The sequence below is a fragment of the Carassius carassius genome, chromosome 20 (assembly GCF_963082965.1).
Source record: "Carassius carassius chromosome 20, fCarCar2.1, whole genome shotgun sequence".
NCBI lineage: Eukaryota > Metazoa > Chordata > Actinopteri > Cypriniformes > Cyprinidae > Carassius > Carassius carassius.
The window spans coordinates 13,218,182-13,239,983 of record NC_081774.1 but is presented as its reverse complement, the minus strand read 5'-3'; the positions used below and the strand labels follow the sequence as shown (position 1 = coordinate 13,239,983).

At 36.8% G+C, this 21,802-nt stretch overlaps 3 protein-coding genes and 1 long non-coding RNA gene across 12 annotated transcripts in view; 1 reads left to right on the top strand and 3 right to left on the bottom strand.

The window, feature by feature from the left end:
- asap1a (ArfGAP with SH3 domain, ankyrin repeat and PH domain 1a) overlaps nucleotides 1-2,664 on the bottom strand; it is a 53,008-nt gene extending 50,344 nt beyond the window's left edge. Inside the window, exons 1-3 of one of the 2 annotated variants that reach the window (XM_059501710.1) lie at nucleotides 2,462-2,664; nucleotides 1,926-2,018; nucleotides 151-277 (exon numbers count right to left, since the gene is read on the bottom strand). In XM_059501710.1, the coding sequence (XP_059357693.1) occupies nucleotides 151-277; nucleotides 1,926-1,984 (186 nt within the window). In that variant the 5' untranslated portion in view covers nucleotides 1,985-2,018; nucleotides 2,462-2,664. The remainder of the gene's footprint in view (nucleotides 1-150; nucleotides 278-1,925; nucleotides 2,019-2,461) is intronic. The other variant, XM_059501709.1, reaches the window with a different exon arrangement.
- Nucleotides 2,665-3,540: 876 nt separating this feature from the next.
- Nucleotides 3,541-14,385, bottom strand: LOC132096386 (nucleolar transcription factor 1-A-like). 6 transcript variants are annotated; one of them, XM_059501704.1, is made up of 20 exons: nucleotides 14,071-14,385; nucleotides 11,206-11,312; nucleotides 10,894-11,075; nucleotides 10,627-10,710; nucleotides 10,348-10,503; nucleotides 10,045-10,109; nucleotides 9,833-9,953; nucleotides 9,628-9,738; nucleotides 9,407-9,534; nucleotides 8,991-9,132; nucleotides 8,359-8,400; nucleotides 8,117-8,230; nucleotides 7,850-8,005; nucleotides 7,603-7,731; nucleotides 7,095-7,180; nucleotides 6,807-6,996; nucleotides 5,769-5,816; nucleotides 5,209-5,340; nucleotides 4,910-5,026; nucleotides 3,541-4,221 (listed from the first exon to the last, which is right to left on the bottom strand). In XM_059501704.1, exons 2-20 carry the CDS (start codon nucleotides 11,261-11,263, stop codon nucleotides 4,123-4,125), a joined length of 2,160 nt encoding a protein of 719 aa, XP_059357687.1. In that variant the 5' UTR covers nucleotides 11,264-11,312; nucleotides 14,071-14,385; the 3' UTR covers nucleotides 3,541-4,122. The 6 variants fall into 6 exon arrangements, with proteins under 6 accessions (XP_059357687.1, XP_059357686.1, XP_059357688.1 ...); XM_059501703.1 differs by lacking the exon at nucleotides 14,071-14,385 and adding an exon at nucleotides 13,629-13,778; XM_059501705.1 differs by lacking the exon at nucleotides 14,071-14,385 and adding an exon at nucleotides 13,629-13,778 and having other exon boundaries at nucleotides 4,910-5,023.
- LOC132096387 (uncharacterized) lies at nucleotides 11,833-14,975 on the top strand. The gene is made up of 2 exons (XR_009422576.1): nucleotides 11,833-12,018; nucleotides 12,096-14,975. It is a non-coding gene; the product is annotated as an uncharacterized LOC132096387 (long non-coding RNA).
- Nucleotides 14,976-15,995: 1,020 nt separating this feature from the next.
- The window catches only part of slc4a2a (solute carrier family 4 member 2a), a 33,781-nt gene continuing 27,974 nt past the window's right edge, over nucleotides 15,996-21,802 (bottom strand). For all 3 annotated transcript variants that reach the window (XM_059501702.1, XM_059501701.1, XM_059501700.1), the window contains 6 exons: nucleotides 21,661-21,750; nucleotides 20,578-20,744; nucleotides 20,228-20,481; nucleotides 18,718-18,887; nucleotides 18,405-18,578; nucleotides 15,996-17,532 (listed from right to left, as the gene is read on the bottom strand). In XM_059501702.1, coding sequence (XP_059357685.1) covers nucleotides 17,452-17,532; nucleotides 18,405-18,578; nucleotides 18,718-18,887; nucleotides 20,228-20,481; nucleotides 20,578-20,744; nucleotides 21,661-21,750 — 936 coding nt within the window. In that variant the 3' untranslated portion in view covers nucleotides 15,996-17,451. The remainder of the gene's footprint in view (nucleotides 17,533-18,404; nucleotides 18,579-18,717; nucleotides 18,888-20,227; nucleotides 20,482-20,577; nucleotides 20,745-21,660; nucleotides 21,751-21,802) is intronic.

Here is a 21,802-nt window from a genome sequence, read left to right as displayed (position 1 = left end):
ACGTAAGAGAGTCAAAGAGAATGTAGAGGTTGTAGAACAGAAATGTGGATGAAAAAAGTGGATCCTCCACTGGACTGGGACCGTTATTTATGTCTTGCACAATAGTGCGAGTTGAGCCTCCCTCGTATAACAGTGACAGAGCGGCCTTACCTCTTCCAGAACATTGACCGTGTTCCGACAGCTCTGCAAGCGGGTGGTGAAGCTTGATGTCGTCGGGGAATTGTAATCCTCCGTCGTCTCCGAGAGAAACTCTGACACGGAGATCTGATCCGGCATCCTTGCAAACACAGTCGCCCAAAAAAATGGAGGGGAGAAAAATCACAATAGCACCATGAATTAGAGAGACAGGGGTGGTCAAGAATGGAGCGATGTCTCTGTTTGGGTAAGGTTGAATGGCAAGGCAATGCGTAAAATGAAAAGAAACGTGGCCAAATGTGTGGCAGTGCCCTTTTCTTCACTGACTATGCGGTCCCCGTCCCTAAAGAGGGTCGTTGTGTGTAATTTCCACGTCTTTCCTCTTCCCTTGTCTTAATTATTCACTTGCATCTAACGTACATTAAACGTTCAGACCCCTTTCCTTGTTCTCTCAATGTAAGCTGGAAGATGCTGGTTTAGAATGCCATCATTCCACAATCTAGCTTTAAAATAGTCTTATATTTGGAATATTTCCTTTAATTATTGTTGTTCCGGTTTCGGAAGCGGATTCATTCTGTTTTCCCTTTCTCTTTCCTCCGTTTTCCCCCCGTCCTGACGGTCTGAGCTCCCTGAAACCAGCGCGTGCACGCACGCTCATCTCCTCCCACCACTGATGACGGGATAAAAAGAGCAGAAACTGCGCATGCGTCAGAACGCAATGCAAATGGCTTTACTTTGGCTGCTTTGTGACAGCACATATGAAGTATGAACATATGCAATATATTACGGGCAAAAATAATGCATTATTATATTAATAAACCCAAAATAATTCAGGACTAAATTGTACAACAACAAAAAAAGATGCATCGGGTATTTATGCATTCATTTATACTTATTAGTATTAATCAATACTTTATAAATGTAATGCAGTCTATAAAGCATATAATTTGCCCTAATGCTGATATCTACTGAACACAGCCAGAATTTACGGTTTCATGCACTGAAGGCAAGTTGATTGTAGATGGTGACCCTGGACCACAATACCAGACTTCAGGGTCAATTTTTGGAAATTGAGATTTATTCATCATCTGAAAGCTGAATAAATAATCATTCCATTGTTTGTTAGGACAATATTTGGCTGAGATACAACTTTTTTAAAATCTGGAATCTGAGAATGCAAAAAAAAAAAAAATCTAATTATTGAGAAAATCGCCTTTAAAGTTGCCCTAATTAAGTTCTTAGCTATGAATTAAGTTTTGATATATTTATGGCATAAAAGAAAAATTAATCAATTTGACCCATACAATGGGCTTTTGCTACAAATATACATGTGCTACTTATGCCTGGTTTTGTGGTCTAGGGTCACATATGTGTATTATGCTGCTATAACACAGCATAATGTAACTTTTGCCATATAAAATGGTATAATCATTTTCTCAAATTCACCAATTTTACTTTGTAGGAACTTTAGGTTCTCACGGAAATATTACTGCACATAATTTGGACATCTCACACTGTAACTGTGACTAGAGGGGACATCCATAAAAACTGTTGCCCAGGGCCTCACAAGACCACAGTCTGTCTTTAGGGGCCTGAAACAATTTCAGAGGTCAGGGAGTTCTTTGATTAAACTCGAACATACTTTGATTATGTGCTGTAAATTGAGGAATGTACAGACTGATGTGCAAATCCAGAAGCAGAATAAACTCACTCAAAGCACATATGATGTGCAGATGGAATATTTAGTGGTATAATGCATGAAAGAAGAGCAGTGCATTTTTTTTACTTACCGGCTCCATAAAGAATCCCTGGATGAAAAACTTGATAAACGCGAGGATGAGGACCTCATGGCTCTGTAGTCACCTCAATAGAACAACCTTGAGCTAAGACAATAAAAAAAATATAATAATAATAATAATAATGTTATTATCAGAGAGTGGAACTAGATAATAAAGTCAATACAATAGATCTCTATTGGAAAATCCAGTTTAAGCTAGTTGCTGGTTTCTAGCTGGTAGACCAGTTTAGGACCATCAACAAAAATCAGCGTCTCAAAATGGTTCATCTTTTGGAAACATATTAGTTGGTCAGTCAGCTGTTTGCAATCTTAAAAGAGCTACCATGTTCCAAAACATCCTCCCGTTTAAAGCTGGATTTTACAGAGAAATAAACACGTCAATAATTAAGTGTGATTTTCATCTTTCCTAGGAAAAATACAATCCCTAGAAAAAGTGCGCCTTTCCTGAAGTTTCTATTTGCTGCTGACATCACATTATCTAAAACAAATTTTGCCACTCGAGGAAAATAACCACGCCTTATAACTTACCGAGACAGACGCGGTTCCACACCGTATTAATAGATTCAAAAGTAATTGCAAAGTAAACTGTGCACAAAGCTCCGTGTTTCCAAACGGCATCATATTCACTGCATCGTGTTGAACACAGCGCGCGGACATTACGGGCTGAAATCACATGCCGCTACAGTTACAATGAGCTGGAATGCGCGCATTGATCTGCTCCATCTGGAGCTGCTGGACAGGAAGCGAAAATCAAGCATGTGAGCCGGAGGGGGCCGGAGGAGGGAATCCTGCACAGGACCACAACTAATGGCAGGAACTGGGAACGCTTAACTTCAAAATGGAAATCTGACACCGTTGGCGAAATGAACGCGTTATGCAGTATTAAATTCAGATTTACTAACAGAAATGACAGTCTTGCTCTTTGAGAAAACCTTGCTGATCTTCCTTATCTCTTAAGCAATCACATCAAATAATTAAGGTCATCAAAAGCACAAAAATAGAGGTGTTACACACTAAGAACAGAGATTTAATACAAGTTTTTTTTTTCATTTAATAGTTTCAACGTATTTGGAAACAACCGTGACTACCGACTCCACGTAAAATTAAGTTAAATGATGCATAAGTAAATTTGTTTGATTTTTTGCGAATGTTTTTAAATTAATTTTAAAAAGATCATATCAGCATTTTCCATCTCCTTGAGACATAAAATGATTTTCTTTAAAACTTTATATATTTTTCTATAAATATTCATGGGAACATGATGAATATACGAAGACCTTATCATATTTTAATAATAAAAAGATATATAAGGATTTATTGTTTATTATTATTATCCTTTTATTATCAATCATGGAATTTATTATTATAATTAAATGTATGAAATCCAACAACTTTATACTGAGGGTCCCTCAGCTGGTTGAAAGTCCGGATCTGGATCTGTAAAGCTTGGAAATAATTGCATTGCTCTAAAGGCGTCTGTCATATTATTTATAACAATATACTTAATAATCTGGCACATTGGAAAACCCTCCAATTCAAATACTATCCCTTTGCAAAACAGTATGTGAATATCACCTATCACAAGTATTTGAAAATACACAATCGAGTACAAGAGGAGAAAAGTGCATTTATTATAGAGGATCTGCAACAGAATGATCCAAACAAGACTTGAGCAGCTCTTATAGCCCCCAGAGCCCCAGCAACTAAGTGAGGCAAACAAATATAAACCGGAGAACAGAAGAATTCATCTCCTTCATTTCAAAGTCTTTCATCCCTAACAGCCACCTCTGAGCAACCCTGATACTTTCGTAACTTATAAAAGCTCAACCGGCTTAAATGAACAAATTATTCCCAAGTTAAAATAAAAAGAACAAAACAACACAGATTTTAATAACACACCTATATAAAGGCAATAAAATTGATGCGATTGCCACACGTGTAACACAGCTCCTTTAAAAAAAACAAACAAAAAAAACAGTTGTCCGATTGACTTCAAGTCGCATGACACATGGACATGGGTGACGGGAGAGCTGCTGGCCCCCATCCTGTTTTTTTTCCCTGTAAAGACAAGGAGCCAGATTACTGCATGCTGTGAGCTCACAGCTACTGGACCTCCTCCCTGTTTTCCAGGAGGGGTGTTGCTAGGGGGTGTGTCCGGCACAGCCCCCTCTAAGAGGGGGTGGGACAGGTTAGTCTGAATCGGAGTCAATACTATCTTCTGATGATGAGCTGCTGGAACCGTCCGATTGGTCATCATCATCATTGTCATCATCATCGTCATCTTCATTCTAAGTCAACATTAGAAAATAATTAATGCCTGTGCCAATAACAAATCAGATTTTCTAGAATTTAAAGGAACACTCCACATTTTGTTTTTAAATAGGCTAATTTTCTAACTCCCCTAGAGTTAAACAGTTGAGTTTTACCGTTTTTGAATCCATTCAGCCGATCTCTGGGTCTGGCGGTAGCACTTTTAGCTTAGCTTAGCATAGATCATTGAATCTGATTAGACCGTTAGCATATTGCTTAAAAATGACCAAAGAGTTTCTATATTTTTCCTACTTAAAACTTGACTCTTTTCAGGCTCTGGATAATATCACTGAACCTGCTGCACCCAGGGTACGGCATCAGTTCCTTGATTGTTACACCGGAATGAGAGTATAGTTCCTAGCCATATCAGCCAAGAAAATCGCAACTTTTTTTTTTTTTTCGTCAGTCTTAGTACATGATGTAACTAAAGAAGAGTCAATTTTTAAAAAGGAAAAATATAGAAACTCTTTGGTCATTTTTGAGAGAGACGCTAACGGTCTAATCCGATTCAATGATCTATGCTAAGCTAAGATAAAAGTGCTACAATCAGACCCGGAGATCAGCTGAATGGATTAAAAACGGTAAAACTCAACTGTTTAACTTTACTTTCAGTAAAACTCTATCTTCAATAAAGTGGAGTGTTCCTTTAACCAAAGCAAAATTAACCTCATCATCTTCGTCATCATCATCACTATCAGTGCTGCCAGATGACTCATCATCTTCATCCTCCGAATCTGATGTATCTGTTTTCTCATCATCTTCATCTGAGTCCGACGTGTCCTGCTGGAAACCAAGAGTCACACATCTCTCAAACTCTCTTTATATGTGCATTTCACTGTATTTGCGCACACATACATCATCAGCAAAATCAATTAGTGAAATTTAAAATGATGTAACATTGTAAGGCACTTCACAAAGAGTCCACAGCCTGTGTGGGTGAGTTGCCCAGAGAGAGCGGGCGTTACCTTGGCCCGGTACGCCATGGAACGCTTGCCCCCCCCGGGACCCACCGTCGCGGCTCTGGCACCTACCGCCTTCCCCTTGGTGACTTGGACTTTCGCCCCGGGACCTCGTGCTTTTGTAGTGCTTCGCCGTTTCTGTGAGGGCAGAGTGAGGGCAGGGTGGGGGTGCAAGGACAGAGCGGCACAGGAGAAAAAAAAACATATTCAAGCTTAAGCAATGATTAGTAGCCCCACTGTAAACCCTAAGAACATTATTCATTCAGATCATGTTAGTTTGAGCCAAGAGATGCGATTCTAAATAGGGAGCCAAGAGATGCGATTCTAAATAGGGAGAAAGTAAATAATGAAGCCACACGTGATGGCAAGGATAGAAATAGCTTTTACAAGCAAAGGTCAAATAACTAAATGAACCAAGGTGCCTCATCTTGCCATGCAGTGCAGGGGTATCGATATAGAGAAGAGTAAATCACAAACTCAGCTATATGGATGACTGTGTGAGACGTAATGCTAATAGTCAGAGCTTTAAGCGCAAGTTAAAGCCACAAAAATGAGCAATTATTTACCGTAGATGAGAACTCTTTATATACTGCACGCTCCTGAGGGGATAGTGACTAGAAAAACAAGAAAAAAAAAGAGAGGGAAATACGTTACTGCAAATCTCCAAACTCATATTGCTTACAATTTTTTTAAATAAGGTCATTAAGAGACAAAAGTTTCCATGAAAATTTCCAATTTCTTAAAAGTGCACTTTGTATAATTGTTGGTTTCATATGGTGTTGCAAAAATATTTTTTGGAAAAGTTGTTAATTTATTACGAAAGTGTATTGCAGTGTAACCATCAAGTAAAAATTTATAAAATTTCCCCTTGATTACATCTTAGTCCGTCTATTAAAAACAAAAACAAACAGTTGATTATTTTTTTTCTGATTCATACTACATGACATTTTATACAATCTGAGCAGCTAGCTTTGTTCAAAAAAAAAAAAAACAGTGAAGCTTGTTAAAATAAAAAAAAAGGATAATAAAAGCTTAATTTAAAAAACTTTATGGTATCCTTGTTACATGTTACATGTGCTTACTATTACAATAACAATAAATTATGCATAGTTATATGCAAGTAACCCTAAGCCAAACCCTAATCCTAATCATATAGTAAGTACATATAGTTAATTAATATTACTTGGTACTTAAATGTATAATTACACGGTAACAAGGACACCTTAACATAAAGTGTAACATAAAAAATTTTGCTGGGTCATTAAGCTTTCAGTTTTCATCAAATATACGTTCATTCGTGTTCTAAAGATGAATGTATGTCTTACTGGTTTAGAATGACATGAGGGTGAATAGTTAATGACAGAATTTTCCTTTTTGATGAACTATCCCTTTAAGTGATTGCATGCATGCATGCATATATATATATATATATATATATATATATATATATATATATACAATATATGTTTTCATTACATGTTCATGAACAATATATGTTTTTTAATGTATTTTTTGAATAAACAAGACAATAAATAAGCACTCAATAATAAAAAGAAAAAAGTGTATTTGATTTGTAGAACTGAAAAATTCAACAAACTTCCTACCTTTACCCAAGCGTCAAGCTCAGCTTTGTACTCTAGTTGTTGCTCCTCCACCTGTTTTTTATACTTGTCCTTCTGGATCTGACTAAGCTTGTGCCATCTCTTGCCGATCTCCACCATGCGCTCCTTCAGGCTGAAGTGATTCAGCTCACCGTTAGTTAGCAGTTCCTGAGAGAACATTTGATACCCGCTCCTGAGGTTGGACAGGAGAAGACAAAGTAGCATTGAAACAGACGAAATAGTATTTTTTAAGTCTCTCAGAAAGCAACAAGCTAAAAAAGTTCCACTCACACTGGTGGCTTCTTAGGCTCGCCATCGAATTTAGGTTTTCTTTGTCCCTGTCCTGACAGAACTGTCCTCATCTCTAACAGCTCTCTCTGTAGGATGGAAAAACGAAACATGAGCAAAGAGACTATTTCTGACTATACTGTTCCTTTTCAACCTGAATGCAAAGACAAGACAGCTGAGATACTCATGAAAACAAATGAGCAGGATGAGCTGATAAACCAAAAACTATGTACTGTATGTTTACATTGCAAAAAGATATAGAATCAACCGCTACAGCCATTTAAGCATCACTGATGCAATGACGGCAAGTCACACTCATTAAATATAAGTACAAATTCCACCAACTTCTGCTAGAAACAGCACAAACTTAGCATATACACACTGAGACACAAGTGCATCCATTGCAGACCCCTCCACCTCCTTTTCAATGCAGAAAGTTAGGGGTGACCAACATTTTGACATTTCTTCAGCACAGGTGAGAAGACAGTGGTCAAAATGTCTGGTCACTGACCACGGTCCGGTACTGAACCTCGTATCGCTTCTGGTCCTCTGCAGCCTTCTTGATCCAAGGAATCTTCTCCTTCTTTTCCATGGCCTTCCAAGCGGCATCCATCGCATTCTGTGCTTTCTTCCGGTCATTCTGTGAAGAGCAACAGCTTAAGGTTACTGTTTCTAGATGAACAAATCTTTCTTTAGCATTCTGTGATTCTTTAGGGGTCTCTTTGTATTATATAAAAAATCATTAATGATGCTCTTACTCTGTATTTAGCCAGATAGTCTCCTATCACACTCTGTTGCCACATTTCCTCTGGAGTCTTCGGCGTTTCAGGAAGCCGTGTTTTCTTCTTACTGTCTCGCTTCTCTTTCGAAAGCCCTTGTACACACTGATCAAGCTCAGTGTCACGACACCGTTCCTACAACACAACAAGAAGAGAAAAACTGCTTCTCATTCTGATTCAGATAACATTCCACCAGAGCATAACAGCATGCAAGTACATCAACAAGGGCATCTTGCACATGCCCACCTTCACACATGGGGATTTGGCCCTTAGGGGGCTGCCTGCACCCGCTATATTCAGCTTGGTGCCTCCCATCTTCTCCTCTCCCAACACACGCTCCCTCTCCTCTTCTGGGAGTCTCTGCAGAGAGACGGAGATTAAGGCAAAGTATTAAAATAAGCCAAGCTTTCCTTTAAAAGCAGGATCAGGAATTCAACAGTAACAACTGTTTAAATCAAATGAATTGAAATGAAGTGCTTTGTACCTACCTCAAGAAACCTCTGAATGTCAATCTCATACTGTTTCTTTCTCTGATGAGAAAGATAAACATGTTAGTTTTAGTGTTGTTGATGTCAAAACTGCGTTATTGAGAACTGTAATCATAAAAATTGTAATAATAATAATTATTATTATAAACCATGCCTGCTTTGCTGATTAACTGAAGTGTTTAGCTTCCCCTTTAGTCAGTTACAAAATCAGTTGACAGTTTTGTCAATGAACAGTAAACAATTAGTATAATTTTGAGTAAAAATACAATGTTTTTTAATCTTTATCTTTATTAGACTGATGACTAATAGATGTTACTGTTATGAATTACATTTGAAAATGTATTAAAATAGAAAGTTATTTTGAACTGTAATAATATTATACAACTTTTTTTACTGTGTTTTTGCTCAAATGCAGCCTTGGTGGGCATAAGAAACTTCAAAACATTTTGAACAGTGAATGAATACATATGCATATATCATACTGGCCGTCGACCACAGAGCATCCTACAAATCAGGGTCAGCCATTACTGGCCAACCACAGAAACATTTCCAGATTACAATTATTTAGCAGCAATTTTTTTATATTTTGTTTTTTGGTTTAAACAAATCAAGAGTGGGCTGTTCTGTCAGACCTGTTCGCATTGTTTCTGGAACATATCCTTCTCTTTCTGGGTCATCATCTTCCATTTCTTACTGCACAGCACCATTCGCTCTGTACTTGGTACGTCCTTCATGTTTACCATTAGTTCAGCACAGTACAGAGAATAGCCATTTCTGCAGAACATAGCAATAAAAATATACATGAAATTAATACATCTATATATATAATGTATATAATGAATCGAACATATCTCAAACACTGCAAATATATAGACAAGAATCATTAGTGGATTTCAAAACGGTCACCAACATTCTATTTCTATTCCAAGAGCAGAATATCTTGGTATGAACAAGACTTTGGTAAGATATGACTGCATATGCCGTACAAAACAACTAAATTAAGGGATTCCAGAGAAAAACAAATTCTTCTAAGTGGTTTGAAACATACGGTGGTGGTTTGGTTGGCCGGCCATCAAACTTGTCCTTGAGCTGCCGTTCAGCCTTGGTCAGGACAGATTTGACGTGTTCCTCAGAGTTTGCATCCGGATGAGCTTCAAGATACGCTCTCATGCTGTCCTGTATGAGAGAGCAATGTTTCACAATGTCCTTTATCCCTCTTATCAACAAAGACTTCAACACTTTTGCTACTGTGAAAACACAAAGTCATACCTCATATTGTTTTTGTAGCTCTAGAGCTTTGCTGATCCATTTTAGCCTCTTTTTGTCTGATAATTGGGACCACTGTTTACGTAATGCTTCCTTCAGCTCCTTCTGGGTTACCTACAGGCACCAGACATGGAGAAGTGAGTGTAGGTCTTTCCGCAACAAGTTCAATCTGATGAGATGCTCTCAAAAAAGATTATACTGAGACTACCTCTGGGTGAACTTTCATGTAGGTCTTCTTCTCATGGTTGTACCACAGCTGCTGAGGGGTCTTGGGCTTCTCTGGAAGGTCTGACTTCTTTCTCTCCTCTATTAAATCCGGGTGGTCTTCCCTAAAAACAACAGAATCCTCTCACTGAATCACCAATAAAAAAACACTGACATGTGTTAGGTGTTTTTGTGCAGAGGAACGTGAACACTTACTTGAATCTAGCCATGTTCTTTTCAAAAGCCTCTTTCTCTCTCTGGAACTCTTGAATGTACTTGAGCTGACAAAAGCAATAGTGCAAATTTACAAGCAAAACAGATGACCTTCAAAAGTAATATTTGCAAGCACTTCAAGAGAAACATGACTCAAAACTATGGAAATAATGAAATTTTACTAATACCAGCACTTTACGTATAGTAAAGTTTAGTTTATAGTAAAAAAAAAAGTTTATATAGTATAGTAAAGGACAAGTAAAACTTCCCAAAGGTGTTGCATGTCAACTACCCAGAAAATCTAACCTTTTTCTTTTCAGGAAGCTCTTTATATTTTTTGGACAAAATCTTGGTGAGATCCAAGTTGCTCATCTCTGGATGGATTTTTGCATACTTGGCCCGCTTCTCCATAAAGAAGCGAAAATAGGGAGTGAGGGCTTTCTTTGGGAAGTCTGGATGTGTCTAAAACAGAAATAAACACATAAACACTGAAAATAACCTTTTATCTGACATAACTCATCAGGCTAAAACAACAAATTAAGAAAAAAAAGAGAAAGTTAAATATTGACGTTTTAGCAATCTCACCTTTAATTTTTTCCCCTTGTAAGGGTTCTTCACGTGCTCAGTAGCATCAACAATGAGTTCTGTCATCGTTCTGTATTTACGCACCTAGGGTGGGAAAATCATTACACAACAAGGCAAATATTAATTTTAACATTCTGTTTATTATTAAGCTGGCTAAAATAATCTTAACATGGACAATTTTAAGAAAGTGCCTTTAACATAAACACTTATTACAGTTATTTGGAAAACAGAAACATTATTGCTTTAGCTCATTGGAATTTGGCTAACCTCAGTGGAAACTTTCTGCCATTTCTGCTTGCACATGTCTCCAGTGAATCCCCCAAACCCCACCTTCTCCCAGTCAAAATGAGACTCTGTGGTTTTATACTTCATTGTGTCTCCATCAGGTAGCAGACTGCGTATCCTCTCCAGCAGTGTCAGACAGTCCTCTTTGCTCCATGTATCTGCAACTAACAAAAACAATGCACACCGACACATTAAGCATGCTGAATTTGCTAAAACCAGAGGGTGTGTTTATGCTGAATATAACTGCAATGTGTCTGCGTGACTTTACCCATCATGGACAACATGCAAATGTACCTGACTCGCTCTTGAGTCGTCCTGTCTGGGTGCCAGACACACTGGTGCTGCCATTCATGATGACAGAATTCACCAAGCTCCACCTTGACAGTTCCCTGGCCACGTGACTACATAAAGAAAACAAGACAATTCAAAGTGAGGCTGTGAATATGGGCTACTGGCTGAATATGGCAAACCTTTTAAACATTTATCCATTTAAACTAATATCTACTTAAGTTACTAGCACTTTTTAATTACTAGTATTTCAAAGAGTGACATTCATTAAATACTAGTGCTTATTAATTAAATTAAATGGAAGAGAATAGTTGATATACTGAGAGAGAGAGAGAGAGAGAGAGAGAGAGAGAGAGAGACAGAAAGTGTAATCTGTTACCGGTAACAGTGGAATAGTTATTTGTCATATTGAGTGGCTAATAGCAAAGGGATAAGTACTTAAGTATTTAATTAAAGGTACTACTGACTAAGTGTACTGATACTATCATACTAGTATTTAAACTTACTTATCATAGAAATGCTAGTATAAAAAAAACAGGTTCTACTGAAATAAAATACATTATAATAAAAAAATAGACAAAAAAAAAGACAATTGATCAACACAATAAACATAAAAAGATGCTAGTTAAAGGTTTTAAGGAATAAATATATTGCCATAACACAGGGGAATATAGTGTGATTCAATTTTGTGAATGGTCGTCTAATTGTGACGTGATTAATCAATATTCCGGATGTCATCAGAGGCACACGTGCCCACGCTCCGCCTCTGGACCACCGCGACGCGAACGCGTCATCACGCACCAGCGGCGGCGGCGAACGGTGAGAAACCATGACAATGATGCCCTAACCGCTCATTTCCAACGCCTATCCATGATCAAACCTCGAATTTCTTCTAGGTTCACCAATAACGATCGGCAAAGCAAAGCATCGAGGAAAAGACCGACAACTATCGGGGCTTCACGACATGATTTGAGGATGCGAGAGAAACGCACGCACACGGTGTCGGGGGTCATCTTGGCACGGAATTGCAGGAAAGACTTTCCTTTGGGATTATGTAAGCACGAGCAGCGAGATGTGAGGACGAGCACGACCCTCGCTAAAGTGCATCAGTGTCCCGGAAGCCTCGGTGTCTCCTCCCGTTCTCCGCGAGCGCTCTCTATTTACACGCTGCCAGTGCGGCACACTGATCATAGGCGAGTAACGTTACTTCATCATATGCATAAAATATTACAGTCATTTAATTTTTTTTTATCCGTATGACACTATAACACATACTGTTTTCTTTTTAAAGAATAAACGGATTGTATTACTATAAAACTAGAAATTATATTTATAAGTGATAACATCTTCTCATGTAATTTTTGTATATTTCATATTTAATAAACACGAGCATTTTTTTAAGTTCGGGATCCGGAATTATGTTAAGCAAAGACTCGTGTGTATATTTTTGTATACTTTGCCAGCATCACAATATGTACTGTACTGTATGTTGTGGTGTGTCATGTCATTTAGCGCGCGACATCACCGGGAAGTGTCGCCCGCGTCCTTCTCGAGCTGCGGCGTCGCTGCGCGCCCGCACGAGGCGCAGGTTTCACGGTTAGTGTCATCCCCGCCCGCGCGCAAGGGGAACCGAACCAAAAGAGCTAAAAACTAGGAAAATCTATTTTTCTGCAATATTCGAGACCCTCTGGTAACAGTAAACCATTATTGGGCTTTTTATGTTCAAGAGGTCTTGGACTAAGTTAATCACTTCTGACAGAAAGTAGGCTATGGCATAAAGTAAACTGTCAAAAATGCATTGTGCTTTACTAAAATTAATGTCAGTAACAAGTCTCCGCATATTTACTTTAATAATTCGTGTGAAAGCCACTCTAATCGATTAAATACATTAGTGTAAAATACGTTTCTTGTAGCGCACCGACCGTTAGTCTGTTTCCAAGCCCGGTAATGGCGTCTTTATTCCGGCAGGAGTCACCACGCAGCTTCCGCTGGCACGAATGCCTCAGCTAGCGAGCAAGCTACTGGCGAATGTACGAGGAATATCGCTTACGCCGATTAAATTTGTGAAGTGATGTCTTAATATATACGTATCAATACCTCCTTGCCGACAATTCAAGCGTGGGTGCATGCACATTTAGATTTTTTGCAGGGATCGTGACATTATAAAAAAAACACATTATTTCGCTAAAAAATAATTTTGTCGTGAACATAAAGGCTTAAATGTTTAATTCTGGTCACATATTCAGACATAGTACAATAATACTATGTTTTGGTGTATCAGAATCCCGAACAGAGCTATGAGCGGCCGCTTGTACCTTCCCTCGCCCCAGAGCCCTCACTGCAGAGCCGCCATGAATGTTACAAAGACTCGGGGACGAGCAAATAGAAAAACGATCTAAACGGACTCAAAAAATCATCAAATCACTTACCTTTTTCAATAAAACGTCGCGGATGTGCTTATTAACTAGCGACGTGTTCGCGTTAAATGGTTTTATTGTATTTAAGTATCTGTTTTTTAGCCGTAAACCCCGGGGAGTCAGGTCGAAACGAATCCGACAAAAGGAGCGTCTGGTTCGGTATGAAACTCCGCCCAGCGCCGCAGGGGGAGGAACTCCGAGGGAAAACATGCGAAAAAAAAGGCGGAGGCTAAAACTTAAAAATAATACTTATTTTTAACATTCTGATACATTTCTGATTGATATTGATAAAATGTTTATTTATTTTGCAACATTTTAAAGAGCTACTTCTCTCAAGCCTTAAACTCACCTTAAGCGAAGAGGCAAATTAACGTGCATGCATCTAACAATAATAAACTACGTTAATATTAGTTTATAATTGCTAGAGAGTTCTCTTTTATGACTGAGCATTTACCAGGACAAAAATATCTACTGGTTCCCATGCAAAAGAGCAGGACTCTTTGCCAACCCTGCAAGGACTTCCAAGTGCTAAACCGATTAGTTTGGGTGCCCACGTTCATCCTGCTGCCGCGGAAACACACACGGCCTCCGCGCTCCAAAAACATCGCCTCTGCAGCCCAAAATCACTCGCTTCTAATTGGTGTTAAGTTGATCTCCATTTGATGTTGCACTGATATGTTTTCAGAGGCGATGTAGAATGACGGCTGCTTGTGCTTAAAGTTCCCATGGCTTGACTTGAGCGTAAAGATCACAGTCAGGCATCGTTTCCTCTCAGCCCGAGTAAAAGTGCCATTGACTGTATCTCGCCCTCATGCTCTCTGATTGTACACAATCGTCACGAGATTTCTTTACATGAAACTGACCAATGGCACGAGGAAAGGAGGAGACAGCTGTGACAGACTCAACCCCCTCAGACTGACCAGGCCTGGGAGAGATGCTTCACACAAACCACTGCAAGTGTACCATTGATGAGCATTTATTTAGGCAGCAATTTTGTCATATATATTGAGCGGGATGTTTCATGAATAGTGAGCATTAGTGGTGTGTGATCATTTCTCTCAAGATTATGGTCAAGGAAAACCTGCAAAAAAACATTTTACACAATATACATTTAATAAGTCATGTTGAGCTTCTAAATATTTCACCAGCTAGAAAATGTCCTTATGTAAAATTAAACTTGCTTGATTTATAATTTGAGCGTGTATTGTTCTTTTTGGGTCAGTTCTTTTTGTTAGGTGTATTTTGTAACTTGTTTCTTGTAACTGTCCAGAGTCTTACTGGTTTAAAACGAAATGCTAAAATCAAACGAAACATGTATGCCTGTAGGAAAATTATGAAAAGTGACTTTAATATTTGAAATTCAGTTTATCTAAACAGTTTGTTAAGGTCTAATTGCTAAATCTTTTCCACTCCTTATGGAAGATAAATATGTGGGAGGTCAGTTTTGAGTCATTATGACACAATTGTTTCATATATTTCCAAAGAAGATATTTTGAAGAATGTTGCTAACCAAGCAGTTGACAAGCTACTGACTTCCTTACAGCATGGAAAAAATCAATGGACGTCAGTGGCTACTGTTTGGTTATCAACATTCTTCAAAATATCTTCTTTTGTGCTCAACAGGAGAAATAAACTCATACAGGCTTAGAACAATTTGAGGGTGATTAAATGTTGACATAATTTTTATTTTTGAATGAACAATCCTTTTAACTGGATTTTTTTTTTTACTTCCCCAGAAGATAATATTTATTATTTGACAAGATTACAGCCATAAATGAGGCATATGTGCAATAATGAATGTTGTAGAAGTTCATGGGTCAAAGTGAAGTTTGTTTAGGCCTTGTACTTCTGTTTATGTGTCTGTTTCTATGCCTAAAGGCTCCCCTCACTATGTAATGGCCATGAGATGGCAGCAGAGGTGCATTAACAGCGACCGGGCCTTCATTAATGTAGATCACTGCATATGGATTATAACCTCTGTTCATTTCATATCTAGCTCATGGTGTTTTTTATTGTCAGTTTGTCCTGTCCTTGGAAAATATGCCATCATAGTGCAGAGAACATAATTAGTGCACTAGTTAAAGGATACGTGAAAAGTATTTACTCTGAAAGTAAAATATATCCACCGTTGACTGATATATCTGGTAGTTTTTAAAAACAGAATAACTAAATATTGTATATATTTGTAATATTGTAAATATTTGAAAATATTGTAGTGGCATTGCCATCTAATACCATACTCATCTAACAATAGTCAATATGACAAAACATTATAGTAAGATACACCAGTACAATTTCGTTATTAATTTGACTTGTATGTGTACAATTATGATTGTAATAAATGAAAACAAAATGTCTAGAGTTAAATCAGTTTTTTATTATTTTATTAGGTTTGGGCCTGTACTTTAAACATTTACAAAGCTAAAACATTGACCATTGTCACCATTGACATTATACAGTAATATTTTAATAATCACAAAAATCTATTGTTGAAGCGCTCTTTTTCTTTCATACCTGCTAAGGTCACTTTTTTCAACTTTGTGAAGCAACATAATATCTGAAAAAAGGCACTACTGCAATATGTGAGATCGTAATGAAAACAGTTTTTTGCAGGGGAAAATACACATTCTGACAGTACGCACACACAACAGATTAAATAACATCTTAAATGTAGTCCCTTCTTTATAAAAATAATTTGTTTGCAAGATCGTCTTTTTGATTGGAATGTACATGAGACACATTTAAGAAAATTGATTATAGCATTATACCAAATCTACACTTGTTTGTTTTTTTTGTTTTTTTTGCTTTAACAAATTTCATAGATTCTAGTTATGTTCCCTTAAAAGACAAATATTCACCTATGAAGCTTGTTAATAAAAATAAATGGTAGTGCATTAAACGATCAAAACATTTCATGTGCTCTGTGATATTTTAATCAACATTATCATAACTGAGATAGTGTAAAACTTCACCTTTTGAACTCCATAAAACAATTTTTAAATGACTTTTCTCTCAGACAAACAAGGTGAATCAAATCCACTATAATCCAATGACTGTATATTTACGTATTATATACTATTAACACTACTTATATGATTCTCTTAGTGTTCATGTTATATAAACACACAGGCCTCTTTGGTGCTCTGGTGAGAAAAATAGTTTCCAAACAGCTATGCAACAATTTTCAAAAGAACATATTGTTATATATATATGTTTCCTTCTTCCAGATAAACTGGTGACTGCAAACTGTTTTTTGTTGCTATAGGCAATATTATATATATATGCGTGTGTGTGTGTGTCTGTGTGTGTTGTTGTTGTTGAATACAGCATAAATCTCTGTTTAATTATAACTAATTATTTTAGTATTATTTTAATTTAGCTACAAAAATATCAATCATATATAATTTGCATGAATCTCATTCTGTACAGTTATTCATTTTTAGGAGTACATTGTATGTCACCTTGCAATGAAATAAAATGAATTGAAAAGGCTTCATTTCAAATTGACCTTAAAGTGCTTCCTGTATCATTTTGAGCTGACTGGATATCATAAATTCATTTAACCCCTCCAATACACACACATTAGTACGATAACATTTCAACTCTGATAAATAAACAGAAAAAAATAGTACAGTTGACACTAGTTGCTAAAGTGTCATTGAGCAACCTCTTAACATTTTTTTACATATGTATAAATATAATGTTTAAATAATTTAAGCGAAAACAAAATGGAGATACAAACTGATTAATGAAAAAAATCAGGGCAGTACATCTGGACATCTCTGACTGAAAAGAGAGTCAGGCCAGCCCAGGTAGAAACAGGTGAGGAATGAGGTCATACTGGCATTTGCATCTCTGTATATTCATCTTGGCCTTCTTTGTCATCCAATGAAGGCTCTGCATCATCTGCATCAAGCTGTCACATAGACAAAACGAACAACATTAAAGTCAAACAGCAAAATAGGATTTAAGATTTAATGTTTGTAAAGAAAACAAGGTGTTACTGTACAGTGCGAAACCTTTCTCCATTATTTTTCAAACAATATAGGCAAAATATTAATGTAAATATATATATAGAAATATAAAAAATATACAGTTGAGGTCTGCAAAATGTTAATTATTTTACCAAAATAAGAGGGATCATACAAAATGCATGTTATTGTTTATTTAGTACTAACCTAAATTAAATATTTCACATAAAAGATGTTTATATATAAAATAATAAGTTTCATTTATAAAAATTACTCCTTTCAAAAGTTTACATCCCCATAATTCTTATCACTGTGTTGTTAACTGAATGATCCACAGCTGTTTTGTTGTTGTTGTTATTGTTGTTATTGTTTAGTGATAGTTGTTCATGAGTTGTTCTTGATTGTCCTGAACAGTTAAACTGCCTGCTGTTCTTCAGAAAAATTCTTCAGGTGCCACAAATTGTTATTTATGTATTGCATATTTATGTATTTGACCCTTTCCAACAATGACTGTATGATTTTGAGATCCATCTTTTCACACTGAGGACAACTGAGGGACTCATATGCAACTATTACAGAAGGTTCAAACGCTCACTGATGAAAAACCATGCATTTAGAGCCAGGGGCTGAAATAATCAACATTTTGAAGATTCTGAAAGGGGGGTGTAACCTTTTGACCTTAACTGTATTTTATTCTTTAATCTCACTATAAATGTACACAACTGCATAAGATATAACATGTAAAAAAAAAAAAAAAAATACTGTCAATACATCCACAAATCAATTCCCTATCAACAAAAATAAAAGAAACACTCACACATTGTATCTCACGTTGGGTAAATATTCGGGACAGCAGGAACCTTCTGAATGGCACAGTGAGGACGAGAACAAACGGGAAGGCTAACGAGGCCGAGGTTGACATTACAGCCCACAGCACAGCCAGACACACCAGCTGCAAACATGTGAACAGGTGCATGCGTAGAGTACGCACCTGAAATAGACACGTCAAGGTTTAAAGCACAGCTAGATCTGAAGAGACAATTTGAGAATGGCGTTCCAGACATACTGTCATCTGGTTATTGATTTAAGATTGGTGAGTGTTGTGCTTGGCTGAGCTCTCGATGACAAACCTTGCGGACATAAGTGTGGTCAGGATGGTACTTTGGTGGCATAAATAGCAGCATCATGCGTTCAGTTAGCTGGATCCCATTGAGAGACATCACTCCCATATAGAGGAATATACCAAACAACACAGCGATAGGAACCTGCCGCAAAACATCTCCAATCACAATAGACAGACCTTTGGAGGAAAGAGAGTTTGTTCAAAACAACAAATATAAAGCAATTATATCTAATAACTCAACAAGCCATTCACTGAGGGTAACATGTTAGAATTTATTTAGGGATGCAATGATATTAAAATGACCAATAAGCCAATAATTATTTTTATGTTACAGCTAATAACCAATATTTTGAATACTATTTTGAATGAAAAACAAAACATTAAAAACAGGGTTGCCAGGTTTTCACAACAAAACCAGCCCAATTGCGTTTCGAGGTGGTCCCCTGGTAAAAATCGCATTTGCTAAAGTTAAGTGGTTTAAAACCACAAGTCAATTGCATTAGTTCTAAATTGGCAAAGATCACTGGTATACTTTGTAAAGTGAGACACATATTGAACCAGGAAACAATGTATATTTTATATTGCGCGCTTTTTCTTCCTTATTTGTCCTATTGCACAGAGGTGTGGGGCAATACCTATAAAACCACCCTAAAGACGATATGCACTATGCAGAAAAAGGCAATGAGAATAGTTTGCAATGTTGGCAATCATGCACATACAAATGATTTATTTTTAAAATTACAAACATTAAAATGTAAAGACATAGTGGATCTTAAGACCACACAAATTATGTACAAAGCTAAAAACAAAGTACTCCCTAATAATATTCAAAAATGGTTTAAGGAAAGAGATAGTAGATATAATTTAAGAAGGAGAGGAAATCTCTCTCAATCAATGGCACCTACTACACTCAAAAGCATGTGCATATCTGTCAACGGGAAGAGGCTGTGGAATAATTTACCTGTAACAATTAAGGAAAGCAAACATATTGTGCAATTCAAAAGAAGGTTCAAAAAAATGATTAAGTTTTTTCTCAATAAGGATAAAATATGATATCTTGCAAGAGTAAACAGTAGCCGTTTCAAAGCTAGATGTGTAAAAGGGGAAGGCAAATATAAGTTAGCTTCTTCCTTCTCCTTTCTTGTTTTTTTCCCTTTCTTTTGAACATGCTGAGACTTTTAATTTCTGTTAAAATATGTTTTGTTACTAATGATCATGTTCTGAAGAAAAAAAAAGAAAAAAAGAATAAATTTATTAAAAAAAAAAATTTTTACGTTCAATTATTTAAATGATTATTATTACTATAAAGTATCATAATTGTAAAGTATAAGGTACCCAATTATTATTAGTAAGAATTATTTTTGTTATCAAAGTATTCAAATGCGCACATTAGATAATGGCAAGGTAATGGGAGAAATAGTTACAAACCGATAAAAATCTAATATCACTTTATATATTTCCTAAACACTGTGGTGCAGATATAGGCCTACTGTAGATGATAAAAATAAGCCACTCACCTACTAGAAGAGCCACTAGAAATCCTGTTACTCTCTGCTCTTTCACTTCCTGAATGCGTGGTTTGTCACCAGGTGCAACAGCTTTGCTCATCACTGTGAGGCTATTTGCATGAGTTACAGAACGAACCGTAGCACCAGTCAACCACGGCAGCCCAAAGAGCGCTGAAACGCCTCCCATGACCACGATGATCAGCAGGTCCAAGTGAAACCCTGAACCCTTAACCAGCATCCTGTCCTTCTTGCTCACAATAAGACTGTAAAGGAAAACTGAATCAATATAAATCCAGGAATAATATAATGGAGGTTATGTAGGAATGGTAAGAGCAAGTTAGTGAATGCCTGTGACTCACGTGGTGATTTGAGTCTCCATGAAAATGAGGATGTAGACGAGCAGGGCAGGTAGAATGCTGGCAACCATCATCCAAATGGGGAACTGGCCATCAGAGCCCATTGGGTGTATTAACCAACCACGCTTGTCCGGGCTGGTCACAGAGAAGCCATCAGGCACACTTAGTTTCTATAAGGGGAGGAAAGAAGTTTAAAGATCAACTTACAACCCTTAAGGTATAGTCACATTAGACAAATATCACAGGCAATTTCAATGTGAAATCTTTCCCCCTCACACAACATACACAGTTATGTGGATTCTTATTGAAATGACTGGATACCGTCTACAAAACTTTTACAGAAATGTAAATGTGACCACCCTTTTACAGAAAAGTACTGAGATGGTATTTAAAAAAAATGAAGTGAATCCTTATAAAAGCATTGAAATATATTGCAATCGTTTTTCAAAATTTTGGAATGTACATTTAGAGAGAAAATGTAGGAAATAACATAGAAAAAGAAACAAAAGATAAACTTTTATAATTATAATTTTATATTCGGTCTTAAAGGGATAGTTCACCAAAAAGGAAAATTCTGTCTTCATTTATTCACCCTCCACTTGAACACAAAAGAAAATGTTTTGAAGAATGTAGGTAACCTGACGGTAGCCTTTGACATTCAGAGTATTTTTTCCCCATACTATAAAAGTTAATGTCTACAATCAGTTGTTTGGTTACCAGCATTCTTCAAAATATCTTCTCTTGTGCTCAACAGAAGAAAAAGTCTAACAGGTTTGGAACAGCTTGAGGGTGAATAAATGACAGAATTTTCATTTTTGTGTGAACTATCCTTTTAATTATTATTATTATTTTTTTAATTATTGAACTGTTTTATGCATTTTCTTCCCATTTTCTGTTCCAATAATTTCCTCTAAAGCACTTCAGAAATGTCACATGTCTAAAACACAGTTAGACTTAAGTAATTGTGAAATCATCATTCTATGCACCAATAAATTGGGTGTTTGAGTGGAAAATGCTAAGAGTAAACCAGTTCATAAATGATAGATTATACATGAATCAAATGATAAAAACATATTCATGTCTCACCTGTGTGTAAGTGTCCTTAATGCCATAGTCCAGAAGAACCATGGTGGAGATTGCAATAGGAACTCCAAAATCTCCAATAGCCCTTCGGAGCTGAAGCAAAAGATAAGAGACAATATCACTATGGTCAATGCCACTTTATCAC